The sequence below is a fragment of the Cryptomeria japonica genome, chromosome 8 (assembly GCF_030272615.1).
Source record: "Cryptomeria japonica chromosome 8, Sugi_1.0, whole genome shotgun sequence".
Taxonomy (NCBI): Eukaryota; Viridiplantae; Streptophyta; class Pinopsida; order Cupressales; family Cupressaceae; genus Cryptomeria; species Cryptomeria japonica.
This window is the reverse complement of record NC_081412.1, coordinates 671,609,707-671,628,084: the sequence shown is the minus strand read 5'-3', so window position 1 is coordinate 671,628,084 and position 18,378 is coordinate 671,609,707. Positions and strand designations below refer to the sequence as shown.

Below are 18,378 nucleotides of genomic sequence, written 5' to 3'. Positions count from 1 at the left end.
AAGCATATACAGATTGTTTAGTCAATATATCCTAATCTTTCTTCTTAGATCTTGTAAGGGTTGAATATCTTTAATCAGCATTTCTTGTTTCTCATTTAAAGCAAATTGTATTGTGTTAAAAAGGTCTATCAAGTTTTTCAGAATTTTTTATTGTTGAATTTTATTACACTCTGATTCACCCCCTCTCAGAGTGAAACCACTTCCAACACGAACTGCAATAATCTCAGGCTGTCTACCCTTGAAATTGCCCACTAGAGTGTTTTCTATCTTGGCCATAGTGAGATTGTGAGAGGAGTTCTCTATATTAACAAAAGTGTCATTCGCGGATCTCTCAATAAATACACTGTCTGTGTCGGGGAGACTGATATCTGCAAAAAAATATTCTTCCAGATGGAGGATTAGCAAAAATTGACGATGGAGGAGATGAGTACCCCAAAGAAACCCCATTGAACACCATCAAAGAGGACAAGGAGGGCTCCAAGAAGGACCCACACAAGTCACGAACACCATCCACATTCCCAATCTCTACGAAAATTCTGAAGCAATCCATACGAATGTCAACAAAAATGAACACTTGCACAAGGTCCTGAACGACAGAACCAGATGGGAGCAGATTTGTCGGGAGCAGATTTGTCGCATCGTCCTTCCTAGAGTCCCCTTGAACCTCCCCTAGTCGTTGCCGCCCTCCACTCACCGAACTCATTTCAAAGTTATTTGTGAATTGGATATCCGAGTTGGTTTTAATTACAACGTTAAAAAAATATATTTAAATTGCAATAAATTAGTAAAATAATACAAATCAATTATACTTTAAAAAAATCAACTTAATTGATTTTTTATTCACACAAACTCCTTAAAAAACTAATGAAAAAGTAATAAAGAAATTCAATAGCATCACTAGAGGAGTAATTATATCTCTATAAATTATTTAAACCATTTCCTCCTTATATGAAGGATTACATCTTTTCTATGTTGAGGGTAAGCAATTTGCATGAATATTTTGAAACCATAAGTTATCTTATATAAGAATATGGAGAGTCTATTGATAGATGCACTCCATCAATGCTATCAAGTTTGTGACATAGATGACCATCATTTATCTAATATTCATTTCACTTTTTAATAAAAATATTTATAATTTTTTATATAACATTCATATATTCTCTTATCTATATAAAGATTCATCTTGACAAAAAAATTGATTATTTATATTTTATAAATAATTACAAGACCAAAAATCTTAAGACCATGTTATTGCATTTGAAGGTATGCTATAATTTAACAATGCTAAGGTTACAATGACAAAACTATGTTATGCATATTAATGTATGATTAATATAATTTTAAAATGTTGTCCAAGCGGTTGAGCTTAACTGGTTAAAACACTCGGTTCTCACTATGGAGACCCAAATTCAATTTCCAATAAGGACATCTGAAGTGGAATTCTACGCTAAGCTGTGACTCCACACTTCGGCCAATTACACTGTAAGTACTTTATAACAACCCTAAATACATTCAAATATTGAATATATAAACTAGGTTCTAAACCAAATCTTTCATATATTATTGTTAAGACAATAAACCTAAAGTTAGATTGGACACTAAGAAACATATTAAACCTATAGTAGAAGAAAAGCTTATAACATGGACATCAAAATAAACCTCAAGTATAAGCTGTAAAATTCCAACTATGAACGCAAGTGCTGTAACAGCACGAAGATCCCGTTCAGCTACCACATACAATGCAGGGAAGTCAAGATGCCGATCTTTTGAGAACCTTCGTCTAATTACTGACAATAGAGAGTGAGAAATAAACACAAGCATTATAAGAAGCAGAAGACCGGATGCAAAATGGACGCCTCTGTAGAATGCAAAACAAGAGTCTCCGCACCGAGTTGTGAAGGCTTTACGTCCATCAACTAGCGTCAGTACTGTTGTAGTTATCTGATATGAAATAAAGGATGTCGTAATTAATTCAGATACATAGAAAGACGGGTCGGGTAGATACAGAGAGCTTTCATCTATCGTTACTTTTCTCACAAACTGCATTCTGTCGACAGATTCGCACGGAGCTGTGATACAATAATACATCTTCCCTCCACGGACATACTTTATTCCGAGCACTGTCTTGCCCTCCAGCCACTTCCACTCTTTCAATGCCTCTGGCGCGCTTACATCACTTAAGTTTGAGAAGGTTTCGTCTTTTAATTCAGAACTGTCCTCAGAATTTTTGACATTATTTTCTTCAGAAGAATACCAACTCAGTTTGATTTCCTCTAATCGTGGGCACTCTCCCATGTCGGGAAGTCCTTTGAGATTGTCGTTGTAGACTAGATGGAATACCTGTAATTCATGGCAGCCACTAACGTCAGGAGGATCTTCAACCCTGCAGCAATTATATAATCCTAACTTCTTTAATTTCCTCAGTGGTGAGAACTCGGGAAAGCTTTGTAAATTTTCTAGTGTGGAAAACCAAACATCCTCCAGCAAGAGACAACATGTTAGATCCGGGGCCTCGCTTATACCACACTTGCCAATTTTGAGCACAGTCAAATTTGATAGAAGTCTGAAACTCGGAAGCTCCTCTAGATTTCTCAAATTCCATAGTTGAAGATTTTTCAGCCCTTCACACGATTCTAAACTTTTGAGGGCTGAAACATCTTTTGATGCAACAAACGACTCTACCTGGGCATCTATATCTGGACATGCCTTCACTGCATCTAAATCTGGACATGCCTTCACTGCATCGGGATCCCATAATACAGTTTTGGATAGTTTCTTACGTCCAATCAGGTAGGCCGTTGTCTTATTCCGCCGGGAACGTCTCTTCAGGAGAGTACTCTGCAACTCCACGCATTCTGTACAGTCGACGGGCCCGTTCACATTATCACGCACAATAAATTCCACTTTCTCCAAATACCGCAAACTGTTCAACCTTGGAAACTCCCACAGGGATCGGCAATAAACATTTATCTCTCTCAGAAAAGCACAACTGGTAAGATCTCCCAGCTGATTGAGCACCTGGCTGCCTGCTAAATTGATCTGAAGATGTTGTAATCCTTTGAGGCTGCTTAGCTCTGGAAGTTTAAACATTGGATTTACTTCACTTATCTGAAGCCACGCCAGCTGTTGCAGTTTTTCCATACATTCAAGCGCTTTCAGGTCATTGCATTTATGTAATGTAATACTTCTGAGACAGCCCATCCCATCCAAGTCAAGTTTCGTCATTTTCTGCACGCCTATAAGCTGAAGCACCAACAGATTTTGAAGGTTGTTGAGTGCTATCTGGGACAGTCTTTGATGCATGCACTGCTCAAACTTAGCCAATTCAAACCCTGCATTGTCTTTTGATATTAACCCACGTGTACTACGTGGGTCACCCATCCACCACAGCCATCTCCCCATTTCATCTGCTTTGCTTTGTGCGAATTCAACATATAGGTCGTGGATGCGAATTTTAGGTCTTGATTCTTCAATAAAAGCCTTCTTACATAGATCCTCAACCTGAAACCACGTATAAATAAATTAAGCGTTCAGAGGTTTATCAATTAAAACACACAAATCATAAACTAAAAGGTCTTTAAAGAAAATATTCAAACTCACTGCTTTCTCAATAAACGAGATCTCTTTGTTGACAATCATTGCCAGCCATTCAGTAACTTTATGGGGAGACATATCAGGCGGCAGATAAAGGGTGAGAAGCATGAATATGGTGCGATATTCGGGACACATGTTGTCAAAAGCTTTGCCCAGCAAAGCCAACAACTTATCCAAACCATAACCGCATCGATCTACCCAGCCTTCTATCTCAGCAACCCACTTAGACAACTGCAGACCATGATTATTGAAGAGGTGACCTCCAAAAGCTTTTAAGGCTAGCGGATGAAATGTTCCTTCTGTCCAAGCGACCTCTTTGAAAGAACATCTACCTGCACACTTTACAGCAAAAGCTTTCTCGTCTGCCCCCAACATTGACACTTCTACAGATGCGTTTTCCAACAAGATTGCTATGGCCTCTTCCTCTATGAGCCTTGGTACTCGTATGCATGACTGCTTATCTATCTTGAAGTGCCTTTCTAGAACATCCACACTCCGAGCGCTCAAAAGGATCCAGCTGTTTTCTCCCAAGTCTGCCTTGAGATAATACGCCACTTCATCTATACATTCTTCTGTGATATTGTCAAGAACCAACAATACCCTTTTCCTCTCCACTCTTCTATATAACTCATTTTGTGCCTGTGAGTTTCGTTGAATATTTCAGAATACTTCTAAAGGAAAGGAAGAAAATCCTGTCGACAAAATTAAAACATTTGAGATATTGGTCACCTGATCTTGGTCGGTCAGTGCTTGGAGATACGACTGGGGACAGCAAGTGAGATATTGCAGGGCAATTTTAAGTCTTTCGAATGAATCGCCTCTAGAAAATTCTAGATGGCAGACTTTACCCTCGAAAACCCCCAATTTGAAGTTGCAAAAAGCCTTGGCAAGTATAGTTTTCCCCTGGCCCGGTATTCCATACAATCCTGCAATGCGGATTCCCTTTTTGTCTGGATGAACGAAGTTGAAGAAATCTGCAACCCCCTGTAACCAATAAATATAATAAATACATTAGCCTATGAATATATGCGTGATAAAAACAAGACAAAGTAGTGAGGTATTTTCACCTGACACATTCGTACTTGTCCTTGCATACAACGGACATTATACCTTGGTGAGGGTGTTGGAAGTATACGCCAGATTTCTTTCACAATTTCATCTCTAAACTTCACTTCATCATCACCTTCACTAATCTTCAACCCGTTATTTCGCCGTATTGCATTTAAAGATTCGTGCCATTCTGCTCGTTTTTCCTCGGATTTCTCCAACTGTTTCCAGTTTTCGTCCTCTGCCGAAATGTTTTTAAGAGCATCCGGTGAAATCTGGTAGAACAAGGGTAAAATTTTTAGATTGGGATTTTTACGGGTTCTGTCTCTCGCTTCCACAAAGGCAGACAGTTCCAGCATGGGCCACCTTGATTGGAGGAAATCCATAGAGAGGAGTAAAACTGCTACTTGGCATGTCTTAGCGGCTTCAAATATACGAGAGGGGAAATCTTCGCCCACTGGCAAACTTTCGCGATCTTGATCAAAGAAGCAGGACACGCCCTGGTTTGTTAGGTCTCTGTGTAACTGCCTAACAAAATTTTTCTGCCTACCACTGTGACTTAGAAATACATTTTGATCCAAAAATTTCTGTCCTCGTTCACTGTTAATTGAAATAAGGAGCGAGTTTTAAAGTTGTACTCATATAGCGGAGAAAGAGAGAAACATTCAAATAATTTGAATTTTTTTATCTCACCTGCGAATCGGTGCGTTTGGCAGGGAGGAATTAATTGTGCCAAAATTTGACATCTCCACAGTCGAACGCCAGTATTCTCGGCAGCTTGAATTCATGACTTGAGTGGTGTCGATCTGATCCGACGTTGGGGGACATTCTTCTTGTATTTCTTCACATATTAAATTATAAACATAAGCAGGCATTTATAAACGGTTAGTGAAGACAAGCAACCTAAGACTTCTGTATATATATATATATGTGTGCGCGCGCGCGCTGTGTAATTCCTCCAATCTAATGTTTATATAAAATATAAGAAATTCATAATAAAGCCTCAACATGCAAAAGCTCAAGTAGTCCATTTGTCTCGCCTCAACTAGGCCGAGAGAAACAACTATGTCGTAATTGTGAAATAAAACTATTTCTAGTTGATGTTTATTTTTTAATTATTAAAATAATTAAAGTTTCAAATATTTTCAAATAAAAGATTAGGAAAATAGTATATATATATATATATGAAGTGAAAGAATTTTCGTTTTGTTGGGTTTGGGCTTGTGTATTCTTCATGTCATATTATATTAGGAAGCAGTAGTTGGCTTTGTTAGTTTTTATTTATTCATATATCTTTAATTTATTACATTTGTGAACATTTTTTAACTCTTTAAATCACCTCTATCTTTCATCACTTTATGATTGTTGATCGAGCCGAAGATTCAATGGTGTTAACAATTATACCTCCACTCAAGAGGCCAGGAATTTTTTGTCCAAGGTGTTCCATGGGATATGTCTATTGAAACACTTCATAATATGCTTCTTATCATCCTTGAATTTGCAATGTATATCACTAGTTAGAAAACTTTACTTTAATATGATATTTTGTGATCCCACCACCATAACCTTGCCATTATTTTTTTCCTAATTTGTTGTATCCAACCATGTCGAGGCCTTTCTTAAACATGACCCCTAGTTTGTCTATTTTTCTTTGCTTTTCTTCTCAACTTGGACTAAAGATTTCATCATCTCTAATGAGAAAAAATTACATGTCTCAATCTAGGTGAATTTTCTTGGTATACCCTTTCCATGTATAAGTGGATCTTTCAAATGATTTAGAGAAGACATTTTATATATCGATTTGCCCCATTTTTAACTTGATCAAGGTTTAAAATTTTTCATTTTTATCAAATAAGGAAGAATCACTATGTGTTGACTTCCTCTATCTTAATATCTTTTTTGAGTCAATTATCCTCAGTTGCAAATGCCTCAATCATCTTTAAGTATCAAAATTAGTTGTCAAAGTAAAGTCTATTTTTTGTAAACTTTTGTTGTCACGGGTTTTTCACATCAAAATGTTGTAGTTGCTCATCATGAAGAATATTTTACTCAATCAAATTATATGTAATATTTTTGCATTATCCTTAGATGAATTTACACATTAATTTAAATATTCAAAGGAAAGATCATTCATTGTTTCAATTAGTCCCTTGGAAGTAATTTTGTAGTTCAATTAGGATTCACAAAATAAGTAAAATCATTTTATAGGGATGATCACATATCCATTGGAAATTTGTTTGAATTATGATAAAATTAGTTTACAAGGGCAATCATGTCTCACTTGCATAGATTGAAAATAAATTTAGGGCTAGATTTCTTTTTGTCAAGGAAAAATTAAAATAATAAAGTTTTCACCAATAGTTTCTATAAACTATTAAATAGTGAGTTCATTGAAATGGAGAAAAATAAATCTGGAGAGGGATTTAGAAGAATAAAAAAGAAATATTGCCAACTTCCAAATGAAGATGTAAGTTTGAACAAAAGATATGGAATTTCTTCAAATTACTACAAGTGTAAGGTGGAGCTATGAAATAATTATGAAAATATTCTTTTTTATATATTCATAGAGAGAGATATTTAAAGGCAGGGTCAAGAGTGGAGAGGGAGGGAGGCAGTAGTAGAGAGATAGAGGGGTGAGTAAAAGGGTAGAGAGAGAAGGAGGTAGAGAAGGAGATGTACAAAAAGAGAGATAGATAGAGACGTGGGTGATAAATATAGTATAATGGAAAGGATGCGGGAAGTGAGTGAGAGTTGGAGGGGTAGATAGGTGAATATATGGAGATTTAGGGATTAGAGGAAGGGAGAGGGAGAGGAAGATAGACATTCAGATATTGCGAGAGATTTAGATAGAGAAACATAGAGAGGTGAGAAAAAGTGTAGAGAGGAAAGGAGATAGGGAGAGAAAGGTGAGAAAAATATTATTGAGCATAGGAGGGAGAGAGTGATAGGTAGGGAGGGAGATAAATAGAGAAATTTAGAGAAACATAAAGAGGAAAAGAGATAGAGAGGAAGAAATACACAGAGAGGTAAGGATGGAAGGCAAGAAGTAGAGAGAGAGGACACATGGAGAATGAGAGATAACACAAAGGAGAGAGATCAAGTAGGGAAGGAGAGAAAGAGAGAGAAATAAGGGAACTAGAGATAGATAGAGATGTGAGAAAGAAAGGGTAAAAAGAGAAGATAGGGGAGAGATAGAGAGATAGGTGAGAAATAGAGAAGAAAGGGAAAGTGCGAGGAGTGAGTAAGAAGAGAGACATATAAATTGAGAGAGAGTGAGAGAGAGTGAGAGAGAGTGAGAGGGAGTTAAATAGGGAAAGAGAGAGATAGAGAAAGGCTGAGAAAAAATGTAGAGAATGAAGGAGAGAGGTAGGGAGTTGGTTAGAGGTAGAGATACAAAGAAGATTCAAAAAAATAGTAGAGATGGAGTGATATAGAGAGAGAGAGATGAGAAAAGAGTAGATAGTAAAGAAGGCACAAAGGGAGTGAGAGGTAGGAAGGGGGAGAAATAGAGAGACAAAGAGAGAGTTAGAGAAAGAGAGAGTCAATGAGAATTATAGAGGGAGAGAGATAGTGAGAGATGAGAATAAGAGTAGAGTGGGTACAAGAGAGATATTTAGAGAGGGAGACAAATAGAGAGAGAGAGAGAGAGAGAGAGAGAGAGAGAGAGAGAGAGAGAGAGAGAGAGAGAGAGAGAGAGAGAGAGAGAGAGAGAGAGAGAGAGAGTTGGGGAGATTCATTGTGAGCGACATGAAGATAAATATTGAGAGACAATTTAGTAGAAAGGGAGGTAGATGTATGTGTAGAGAGAGAGAGAGAGAGAGAGAGAGAGAGAGAGAGAGAGAGAGAGAGAGAGAGAGAGAGAGAGAGAGAGAGAGAGAGAGAGAGAGAGAATAGAGAAAAAAGGAAAGGAGGGGGAGAGTGAGGGGGAGGGAGGGATGAGGAGAGAAAGGGAGATGGGGTGTAGGTAGTGAGTGAGAGGTAGGAAGTGAGAGAGGTAGAGAGGAAGAGAGAAAGGGAGAGATGTGAAAAAGAGACCAGAAAAGGTAGGAGAGAGAGTTGGGTGGGAGATTCATAGAGAGGTAGATAGATACATTGAGAGAGATAGGGAGGTAGGGAAAGTTAGAGTAGTAAGGGAGAGATAGGTAGGTATAGAGAGGATTGATAATAAAGAGGGAGAGGGAGAATTATGTATAAAGATATGTGAGAATAGAGTGGGGAAGTTAGTACAGAGGGAGGGAGAGTTAGAGAGGGAGAGAAATATATGAGAAAAAAGTGTAGACAAAGAGACAATGAGAGAGAGATTTGGAGAGGGAGAGAGGGAGAGAGATAGTATAGGTGAGAAGAAGAGTAGAGAATGGAGGTATGAAGGGAGTAGTAGAGAGAGAAGTGAGAAAAATGGTAGATAGAGAAGGAAGCAATGAGGGAAAGGTAGGAGAGAGATGAGAAAAAGAGTAGAGAGGAGGGAGGGAGGGAATGAGAGGTAGGGAGGGTTAAAAATAGCAGAGATAGAAATTTAGAGAGAGCATGATAAATAGAGAGGTAGAGAGTTAGAGAGGTGAGAAAAATAGTAGACAGGGAAGGAAGAAGGAAGGGAGTGTGGGTTAGAGAGTTAAGGAGGTATATAAATGAAGGGAGAGAGGGGGGTCAGTAAGAGTAAGAGAGAGAGAGAGAGGCAGGTTAGAGGGAGGTAGTGGTAGAGAGAGAGGAAGAGTTAGGTAGAGAGCTGTGAGAAAAAGAGTGGAGAGAGATGTTTTATATTTTATAGAACATCACACTTCATGTTGCACAAAACGTTCTTGTGTTATGTGGAACATGAAATACACTCATGTTTTATCTTTCATAAAATGTGAGCACATTTCATGGACAAACTGTGAGTCAATTTTGTGTTTCATAAAATGTGAGCAAAATTTTTTAATTATGAAATTTTCCTAACTTTTTGGCTTTAATGGACTATTTTTTTGTTGATCCATTTGACATGGTTTTGACATTAATTCTCATTTCTCAATTTGCATATGATCTAGGATGCTTTTCATTCAAAACTCAATTTAAAGGAATTGTAAACATCTAAAAATATCCTAACTTAATTAAATACATATTTTTATTTATTTAACTATTTCATTAGCCTTTTCTTTCCTAGAGTTAAATAATAATAATTATTTATTTAATCACACTAATCCCACCTTTTTCAACTATTAATTAAATAAATATAATTAATTCATTATCCTCTTCTATCTAATCCTAACCACCAAACTTGTTCACATGGATCATAATATAAATTTGTAATCATGTCCTCTTCACATGTCTTATCACCCATTCATTGAATCTTGACATTTATTTCTATTACTCCACTTCAACTGCATAGCATAAATTTGTGGTACCTTGACCTCTCATTGATATCCTTAGATATACACCTCATTTTGAAGGCCATCCAAACATTGTACTATTTTATAAATCAGTCTACCTTAGCCCTATACCTCCATAACCAATTCATTCCTAGTATCAAATAATGGGAACCTAAGGGTGCTACATACAAATTGACCTTAGTTGCTAATCCCAAAAATTCAACCTTGGCTTGAAATAAATATTGCTCTAGCTAAGCTCTTGACTTATTGGCATATTCTCTAGTCTAAGGTTTGGCCATTCAACTAGCCCTTTTTAGCAGCCTACTAAAGAATTCATGGTCGAGAGAGTCCTCAAAGAGAACAGTTCGGACCAGGCAACAAGAGTAAACACAACAGAAGAAAAACAATGTGATGAAGGCAATGCAGAATCAAACCTATTTTATATCATGGAATTCAAATACAAATTGGTTGACGACATGCAGGCTTTCACATTTGACACATAGGCTTGATTACAAACATGCTCAAAATACAATAACTGGGCTCAAGCCAAAATCCAAGCCAACTCCAAATCTCAAAATTTTTTGATTATTTTTGTATGTCCTCCAACTATCTACCATATGCTTAGTCACATTGATTTATATGATATTCACCTCTAGGATTATCCACATCGGCCTAAGATGAAAACAATTGCCAATAAACAAGGTGTAACATTAAGAACAACTAATCCAGCCTCTGCCAAAATAATTCCTCTAGAAACAATGTAAAATGATGTGCAGACCTAGAGGAAGGCCGACCACAAACTAAAGAACATTTTAGGATATGAAATTAGGCTCTGCAAGCTACATAAATGATCTGCAAGATTCTCCATTAGTAAATACGTCTAAGTGGCTCCACTGCACAAGTTAGAAACCCGTCCCATATTTTGAAATCAATAACTTGTCAAAAAAAAATCCAAATAACCCATGGACCTAGGATAAGGTAGATAAACACATGCACGAACAAAGTCTAGCTCCACAAGATCCAATGAACAAATTTGACAAAACACAAAATAGAATGTTGAAACTGCAAGGCCAAACTGAATAGAAAACAAACTGAAATGTAAATGTATTTTTTGGTTGATGCAAGATTGTCAAGAACTAGGGATGCTCTTGCATCACCTACTTAATAACTTGAGTTCTAAAAAAAATTCTTTGGCGATGCTTTGTGCAAGAATAGTGACTTGGTTCTCATCTAACATATATATTGTTTCAATTTGTGTGATCTAAAATGTTTCCTATTTGTTATCTAGAGTCACATGGATCCTTTGCTCAAAATTTGTTTGTTGTGATAGTAGTAGAATTATTTATTTTTGCCCACATTGGTTCTTGGCTATACATTAGTTTCCATAATAATCTCCACCATAGGTAAAGCATCCACCTAGTGGTCCTCTCCTTTTGGTAACCTTGAAAGAGGAATTCCCTTCCTTTTTAGAATTATTATATCTTTTCTTATCTTGTTTAGTTCCCTTGTATCCGTTTTCACTCTTCTTTCTAGATTCATGTTTTTCACACTTCCTTTTGAAAGGTTGAGATGAATGAGTCCATATAGCCTTCTTTCAACTCCTATCTCTAATGAAATAATCCTTTTTAATTTGTTGTTCTTGTCTTGCTGCCTTCTCATAAACCTAATCCATAATAGTAGGTTCTAGGACATCTACTACTCCACTGATGCATTTGTTAAGACCCATGATGAATTTTCAGATCTGAAATCATTCATCTTCTTTATACCGAGGCACACATTTTAACAATTGTGTGAACTCCTAGAATTCATTGACTATAAACTCCCCTTGCTTGAGTTCTTGAAAGTTTGTTAGTTCTAGTCAAAGAAAAGTTGGGATGGCTATATTTGTCTAAATATTTTCATGAATAGTTTCCATGTCATGAAGGTTAGTTTTAGACATAACTCACACTTTTTATTATCCCACAATGTGGTTGTCTCTTTGAACAATTGCAAATCTCCCCAAACTACTTTGGTACTTTATAAATAGTTTCTATTCTCAAAATAATTCTCTATTTATGTCAACTAGGCTTTGAGGACATCTCCCAACATTTATCGCTCAAATTGAGGAGGAGCAGCCTTCTTCATATCATGTGTTAACTCAGGATCCAACTATTTGCACATTTCAAGTTCAATTTGATCTTTCGAGTGTTCTCCTTAATTCTCACTATACTTGGTATGTTCATGCCTATTGAAGTTCTCCCTTTGTTGGAATTCTTATTCTTCCTCTTTGGTTCCATGTTGACTCATAAGCCATTATTAGATATCCACGAGTTAGCCTAACTTTGGTTCATCATAGTCAAAATTTGATCAAAATTAGCCATGAGGGTGTCTATGGGTTCATATCCCCCAATATCATTTCTACAATTGTCCATGTTTATTGTTCTCTTCCCTAAGAATGTTTAAGAATATTCTATTTTATATTCTTCGTGCATTACATTACAACTAAAAAGTAAATAACCATAAAGTTATGTACGCAATAAAAACTTAAATTTTATTGCTAATAACAAAATGTTTACACACTAATCAAATTTTTATTACAATTAAAATAACTCTATCTAAGAGCTGTAATCATCACTAGTGACAGGCTCTTCTTTCCCATCACTAGTGACATAGTGACATAGTGGTCTTTTTGACCTTTCATTACAATTCATTTTTCAAAGGAGGTTTCAAAGAAGATTTAGGTTTTGGTCTTGTTTTAATGGTGGTGGAAGATTCATTTGTTTTCATCACCAAAGATAGGCTTTTGCGCCTTTCTCTTTGAAGTTGTACAATAGCTTATGCTAATGTTTTAGTGTCAAATAGGGGTGACCAGTTAAAGTAATTGTATTTGGTTCTGATCATCCATTGAAAGATGAGTTTTGATCATGGATATTTTTCTATTGGGTTGGGGAAATCCACATTATGTAAAATGGCACATGTTTTGGTTTCAATTTTCAATTCTAGATGTAGTGATGGGGATCTCCTAGGTCCAATGTTTAACCCAATAACTCTAATAACATATATGTAATATGCTATTTATGAATAAATAAAACCATAAGAACAAATTACTTTTCTATTGCTAAAAATAAAATTCCAACTTTTTATAAATATTTTGTTTTAAGCTTTTCTAGCTATTCTCAATCAAGAATTAAATTGAAATCAAATGTTATTTGAGTGAAATTACATAAGTAAAAAGTAAATTATATTTTTCTTTAAACATAAATTAAAATGCAATAAGTAAATGAGAAGATTAGAACTTACTGATGTTTTACTTTCCAATCTATAATATCATACATGTCTTAGCTTATTTTGCGGGAGGTACAACATCATTAGGGTAATTTACATCCAACCACAAACCTAGCAGTCTCTAGCACACCTTCCTTGTCGAAGTGGCCCCATCTTTCATTGGGATGCAAACACAAGACTATGTCTCATTTCCATTTGAGTATGGTGTTTAGAACCTACACAACTCTAGTTGGTCACACACTATAGGTACCTCCTAAATAAGGAAGTGTGAGCTGATGGTGCATATGGGAAACATTGTGCCACCTTGGCCAAAGGTTTAATATAATTGCAAGAATGTATAACGTATTGTCATATTTCACCACCCTACTTTACTTGTTCATCTTTAATCTTGTTTTGGTTCAATTGACTAGGTGGACTTAACCACTTTGACTTGCAAATTGCATTATATCAACTACTCATAGAAAGCTACTTTAGACTCAAGTGGTTGTTATTTAGTAAAATTTTAATTTCAATTTGAATGTATTCATAATTCATGCAAAGGACTTCTCAAGAGTTAAAATCCTCATCATGATTCATATTAACCTTTCACATCCATATTTATGTAAGCAAGTGTTACTTCTTGCCACATTGCATCTATACATGTATGTGCATTCTGTGCACATACATTCATACATACAAGCGTCTTTCCATATAATTGACACATCATATTAATGTATGTATGTTTCTCTCCCTTATCTTTATATTCTTACACATTCTTTAAATCTCCATGTTTTGTTGCAATTCTATAATTAATTAGATCATTACGTAACATTGGCATTCAAGCTTTATTGGCCAAGTATGACGCATTGAGTTCTTAGATTCTAAGTCTATCAACTTCTTAATATCTATAGAATAAAATTATTTATGCAAAACGGAGATTACTTTATTATTTCATTACACAATTTGACCCCATATGGACCCACATTAAGTATGATTGGCTACATATATGTCATTCTCGACATCAATGATAGTTTGTTAATGGTAAAATAATTTAATATAACAATATTTCAAGTTTGATAGCATGATGATGGTTTATGGCAACTCTTAGATTACCCCTACATAAACTATTCATATTATACTATCAAACGATATACAACTTTCCTAGCTAGATATGATAGAGTTCATTGTTTAAATCATTTGCAGAATGCAATGCTGATACAGATGAAATGCCTTTAAAATCGTGATAGATTGATATTTGATTTTTTCTTCTCATCCCATAATGATGATAATAATGATAAAACTAATAATGTTCTAGCTTCAGAATCGACTGCCTCTAAAGACCGAATCAAAAACCAAATCGTTCGATTGAATGATCAAGAAACGGTTATGATCCTACCTACGTTACTTGGCTTATCACTTGATGCATTCTTATTACTATGTATGAATTACTACCACTGCAAGACAAATTAACATCCCAACCTCTTCAATATGCACGGCTATATCATACATGAGCATGGAGACTCGGCTATAAAAGTCATTCCCAATATGTCTCCAAAGATTCAAATTTAAATTCTTGAATTAACAATTACAACAAGTGTTGCAAGGCAGCGCAGTTCCTCCCTAAGAATGCAAGGGTGGATTTGGAGTTGTGAGAAATGAACTTGTTGTTCTCTTCACTTGCAACAAATATTGTAAGTGTTCTAGCATTGCTCTCATGGTCCCCGCCAGAGATGCTCAATATTGATTTGAACAGCTAGAAGAAACCACATAAATCATAAAACTTATTGCAAAAGATATGTTCTTTCTAAGCATGCAGGCATTTCCTTATGATGTCTTACTTTTGACCACATCATCCAGACAATTCACATTCATATCGCAAATGTTTTCAACCATTGCAAATCAACAAACGGGTTTAAGTCATTATCAATGAAGTTTTATACCTCCCTTTGCACACAGCCAAACCCCAAGGTACTTTTCACACACCATTCATCTTAAATACAGGTATATGAAAGACAAAACACGATATCAAGAGCATTTTATTAGAGGATAGATCTGCTAGAAGCAAAGGTGCCCAAAGACTAATCAGTTAAATATTATAATGATGATAATAATGATAAAACTAATGATGTTCTAGCTTCAGAATCGACTACCTCTAAAGACCAAATCAAAAACCAAATCGTTCGATTGAATGATCAAGAAAAGGTTATGATCCTAGCTACGTTACTTGGCTTATCACTTGATGCATTCTTATTACTATGTATCAATTACTACCACTGCAAGACAAATTAACATCCCAACCTCTTCAATATGCTCGGCTATATCATACATGAGCATGGAGACTCGGCTATAAAAGTCATTCCCAATATGTCTCCAAAGATTCAAATTTAAATTCTTGAATTAACAATTACAATAAGTGCTACAGGGCAGCGTAGTTCCTATCTAAGAATGCAAGGGTGGATTTGGAGTTGTGAGAAATGAGCTTGTTGTTCTCTTCACCTGCAACAAATATTGTAAGTGTTCCAGCATTGGTCCCTTTGTTTTCGTTTTGAGTCCCATGCAGAAAGTTATGCCTAGTTAAAGTTAGGACAATTATTTTATAGTTTTTTGAAAAATTACATAGTTTTAGATTTTATTATGTAATAAACAAATGTGACTGTTGGACTTCGATTCTCAAGGGGTTTTTGTGACCCTTGGAATCTCATGAACTTCTATATGTTGGATTTTCGAATGTAATAGATTATTTTTTTGGCTTGCTCCAATTCTCTATTATCTTGTACATCCACAACAGCGCAGGTTCTGAACAAAAACTCCACAACACTGTAGGTACAGAATTGAAGCAAGCCAAAAAAAAATCTATTCCATTCGAAAATCCAACATATAGAAGTTCATGAGATTCCAAGGGTCACAAAAACCTCTTGAGAATCGAAGTCCAACAGTCACATTTGTTTATTACATAATAAAATCTTAAACTATGTAATTTTTCAAAAAACTATATAAAATTTGTCCTAACTTTAACTAGGCATAACTTTCTACACGAGACTCGAAATTACGAGCCGTTTAGCTCATTGGAAAGGTCTCCAAGAGTTTTCAAATTTTATTCTGATCAACATAGATCATAAAACTTATTGCAAAAGATATGTTCTTTCTAAGCATGTAGGCATCTCCTTATGATGTCCTACTTTTGACCACATCATTCAGACAATTCACATTCATATCGCAAATGTTTTCAACCATTGCAAATCAACAAACGGGTTTAAGTCATTATCAATGAAGTTTTATACCTCCCTTTGCACACAACCAAGCCCCAAAGTGCTTTTCACACACCATTCATCTTAAATACAGGTATATGAAAGGCAAACATGATATCAAGAGTATTTTATTAGAGGACAGCTCTGCTAGAAGCAAAGGTGCCCAAAGACTAATCAGTTAAATATTATATTTATATCATACTATAATCAGTTAAATATTACATCATATCAAAGAACATCCTATTTTTCTCTATTTTAAAGTTATTTAAAAATTATTATATTTATTTGAATAATTTCTAATAAATAAGATATCTCAAATTAATTTTTCTAATTGAATATGCAATAGAAGTTTATATTAGTTTAATTAATACATAAAAAGATATGTATTGCATCACGACTTAACATTTGTTATTACTTAATATTTGAAAATTATATTTTATTTTTAATTGGAACATTTCTTTTTTATCTTTTAACTTTTATTAATGTAAATTGTAATAATCAATGTAAAATATTAACATATTTACAATGCATAATCCAACAAAAAAAACAGTTCCCTAATTTTGTTGGGTTAACTTTTGTGTGTCCATTACAATGAGATACACTCTATCTCCTTACTGCTGGTTTGATAGATCAACTAATCTTAAATTTTTGATGATTTATTTCTAAAGATTTTAAAATTCATAATAATATAAAATACCCAATAAATCTCATTTCCTTCACCATAGTTTGTCTGAAAATAATACACACAGATAGATGGTTAAAAACCAATGATTTAACTTGTACAGAATCTGGATCTGGGGACGTTTGGCAACCTCCCTTCTCTTTAGTATAAAATCAATCCTTTAAGTAATATGGGAACCAATAAACCACACCAATTTAACCGTTGACCATTTTTTCAGCACATTCGTCCTTAATCATTAGCTGAGAAAACAATTCTACCACCTCTACCATCAGACCACAGGTATTAGTCTTCTGGATGTCAATTATTTGATAATCATTAAACATCCAAGTTGAAGAATAATACACACTATAAGATGAGAGAATTTTCTGACAGACTTGAACTCTACCTGCCAGAGAGAGGAATCTATTATTCCATTTATGCAGTTTCTTATCAATTTTACATTTGACCCACTGCCACATCTCTTTGAGAGAGGGCGAAACAGAAAAGGGAATACCGAGGTATTGAACAATCTTATTGGGGCCTCCCCACTGAAACTCATAGGAAGTAAGCCAGTCAGGGGGTTCATCTTTCCAGCCCCAGAGAGTAGATTTAGCATGTGAAATTCTAGCACCAGACATAGAGTCAAAGATTTTAAGCTTTTGAACAAGGGAATTGATATTCAAGAGGTTTTTGTGACCCTTGGAATTTTATGAACTTCTATATGTTGGATTTTCGAATAGAATAGATTATTTTTTGGGCTTGCTTCAATTCTGTATCATCTTGACTTGTTAAAAAGAGATAGATGGCTAAAACCCATTGATTTAACTTGTACAGAATCTGGATCTGGGGACGTTTGGCAACCTCCCTTCTCTTTAGTATAAAATCAATCCTTAAAGTAATATGGGAACCAATAAACCACACCAATTTAACCGTTGACCATTTTTTCAGCACATTCGTCCTTAATCATTAGCTGAGAAAACAATTCTGTTTACAGAGCTTGAAAAGGGTATTGAAAATGACATAGACAACACACAGATTTTGCAGAAAACTACATATGTACCTATAATCCGAATCTCCGAGAAAATTTAATCAATTCTCCTCTATGACAGTTAACAGATCTTGTAAAGAGTATTGAAAAAGGCATAGTTAACATAAAGATTTTACAAAAATATTACATATTTACCTATAATCAGAAGCTATGAGAAAATTTAATCTATTTTTCTCTATGTCAGATAACAGA

At 35.2% G+C, this 18,378-nt stretch overlaps 1 protein-coding gene across 1 annotated transcript; it reads right to left on the bottom strand.

The window, feature by feature from the left end:
- Positions 1 to 1,450: 1,450 nt before the first annotated feature.
- On the bottom strand, positions 1,451 to 5,519 carry LOC131857907 (disease resistance protein RUN1-like). The gene is made up of 6 exons (XM_059210693.1): positions 5,338 to 5,519; positions 4,665 to 5,244; positions 4,327 to 4,581; positions 3,604 to 4,236; positions 1,663 to 3,504; positions 1,451 to 1,483 (listed from the first exon to the last, which is right to left on the bottom strand). Exons 1-6 carry the CDS (start codon positions 5,517 to 5,519, stop codon positions 1,451 to 1,453), a joined length of 3,525 nt encoding a protein of 1,174 aa, XP_059066676.1.
- Positions 5,520 to 18,378: the final 12,859 nt, after the last annotated feature.

Bases quoted from the DNA above. Each gene is read 5' to 3' on its own strand.
- LOC131857907 (XM_059210693.1), bottom strand. From the start codon at position 5,519: ATGCCTGCTTATGTTTATAATTTAATATGTGAAGAAATACAAGAAGAA. The intron at 4,237-4,326 runs GTGACCAATATC...CGAAACTCACAG, and splicing joins CACTGACCGACCAAGATCAG to GCACAAAATGAGTTATATAG. The intron at 1,484-1,662 runs GTTTATTTTGAT...AAGTACTTACAG, and splicing joins TTTTACAGCTTATACTTGAG to TGTAATTGGCCGAAGTGTGG.